Below are 1,034 nucleotides of genomic sequence, written 5' to 3'. Positions count from 1 at the left end.
TTTTTTGAGACGGAGTCTCGTTCTGTCGCCCAGGCTGGAGTGCAGTGGTGCGATCTCTGCTCACTGCAACCTCTGCCTACCGGGTTCAAGCAACTCTCCTGCCTCAGCCTCCTGAGTAGCTGGGATTACAGGTGCGTGCCACCACGCCCAGCTAATTTTTGTATTTTTAGTAGAGACGGGGGGTTTCACCATGGTGGTCAGGCTGGTCTCGAACCCCTGACCTCGTGATCCACCCACCTCGGCCTCCCAAAGTGCTAGGATTACAAGCGTGAGCCACCGCGCCTGGCCCAAAGGAGGGCTTTTATGATTGAAAGCGAATACCGGCAAGAGGGCCTTTGCTACGTTCAGGGAATCTTGCCTTACACGCAGACACAGGGTTGGGGATCTGTTCGGAAACGCCTGAAAGATCAGGCTCAGCAGAAGACCACCTTTCAGTATTCAGTACTGACGCTTCAGTACTGCGGTCAACCAGCTGGAAAGAGCCCCGCCCTCCACTTTTCAAATTAATCTCAGGCCGGCGCACGCGCCTCGGGGGTCGGGCACTGTGCTACCATAGACATGCAGAGCTAGATCGTCTACCTCCTCGGAGGCGGACATGTTGGGTCCTGGCCAAAAAAGTTGGAAACAGCTGGAGCCACTACCGAGGTAGGAAGCTCCTCCCAAGAAGGTGAGACCGAAAGAGCTCCCGTGGAAGCGGTCAAAGCAGGGGTGGAGCGAACCTGTGACACGCCCCATCGGCGGAACAGGCTTTTAGAGAGTCGCCCGGCTCCCTGCCCTCATCCGAGATGGCTGCCTGAGGGCGCTCTAGCCGACGCTCCTCGGTTGCCCGGAGGGGGCGGTGGCCTCGTCTCTGGCTCTCAGGCGGCGGCGCGGGGCGCAGCAAAAGCTCGGCAGTTGCAGTCCGTGGTGTGGGGTACGCAAGGGTGCGGACGTCGGAGCTCTCCCAGCCTGCGCCGTTTTTCAGCGCCTTCCCCACCCGAACCGGGGTCTCGCGGTTGGAAACGCTCCGGGTGCAGCCCCGCGCGGGGCCGGCC

General features: G+C 60.6%; 1 protein-coding gene across 1 annotated transcript in view; it reads left to right on the top strand.

Annotated features, from left to right (window-relative positions):
* Positions 1-564: 564 nt before the first annotated feature.
* The window catches only part of PRPSAP1 (phosphoribosyl pyrophosphate synthetase-associated protein 1), a 72,831-nt gene continuing 72,361 nt past the window's right edge, over positions 565-1,034 (top strand). The window contains exon 1 of the mRNA XM_011983634.1: positions 565-645. Within this exon, the coding sequence (XP_011839024.1) occupies positions 596-645 (50 nt within the window). The 5' untranslated portion in view covers positions 565-595. The remainder of the gene's footprint in view (positions 646-1,034) is intronic.

This window comes from Mandrillus leucophaeus, unplaced genomic scaffold, assembly GCF_000951045.1.
Source record: "Mandrillus leucophaeus isolate KB7577 unplaced genomic scaffold, Mleu.le_1.0 Scaffold1, whole genome shotgun sequence".
NCBI classification, from domain to species: Eukaryota; Metazoa; Chordata; class Mammalia; order Primates; family Cercopithecidae; genus Mandrillus; species Mandrillus leucophaeus.
The sequence above is the reverse complement of the archived record's forward strand: the minus strand, read 5'-3'. Positions and strand labels throughout refer to the sequence as shown.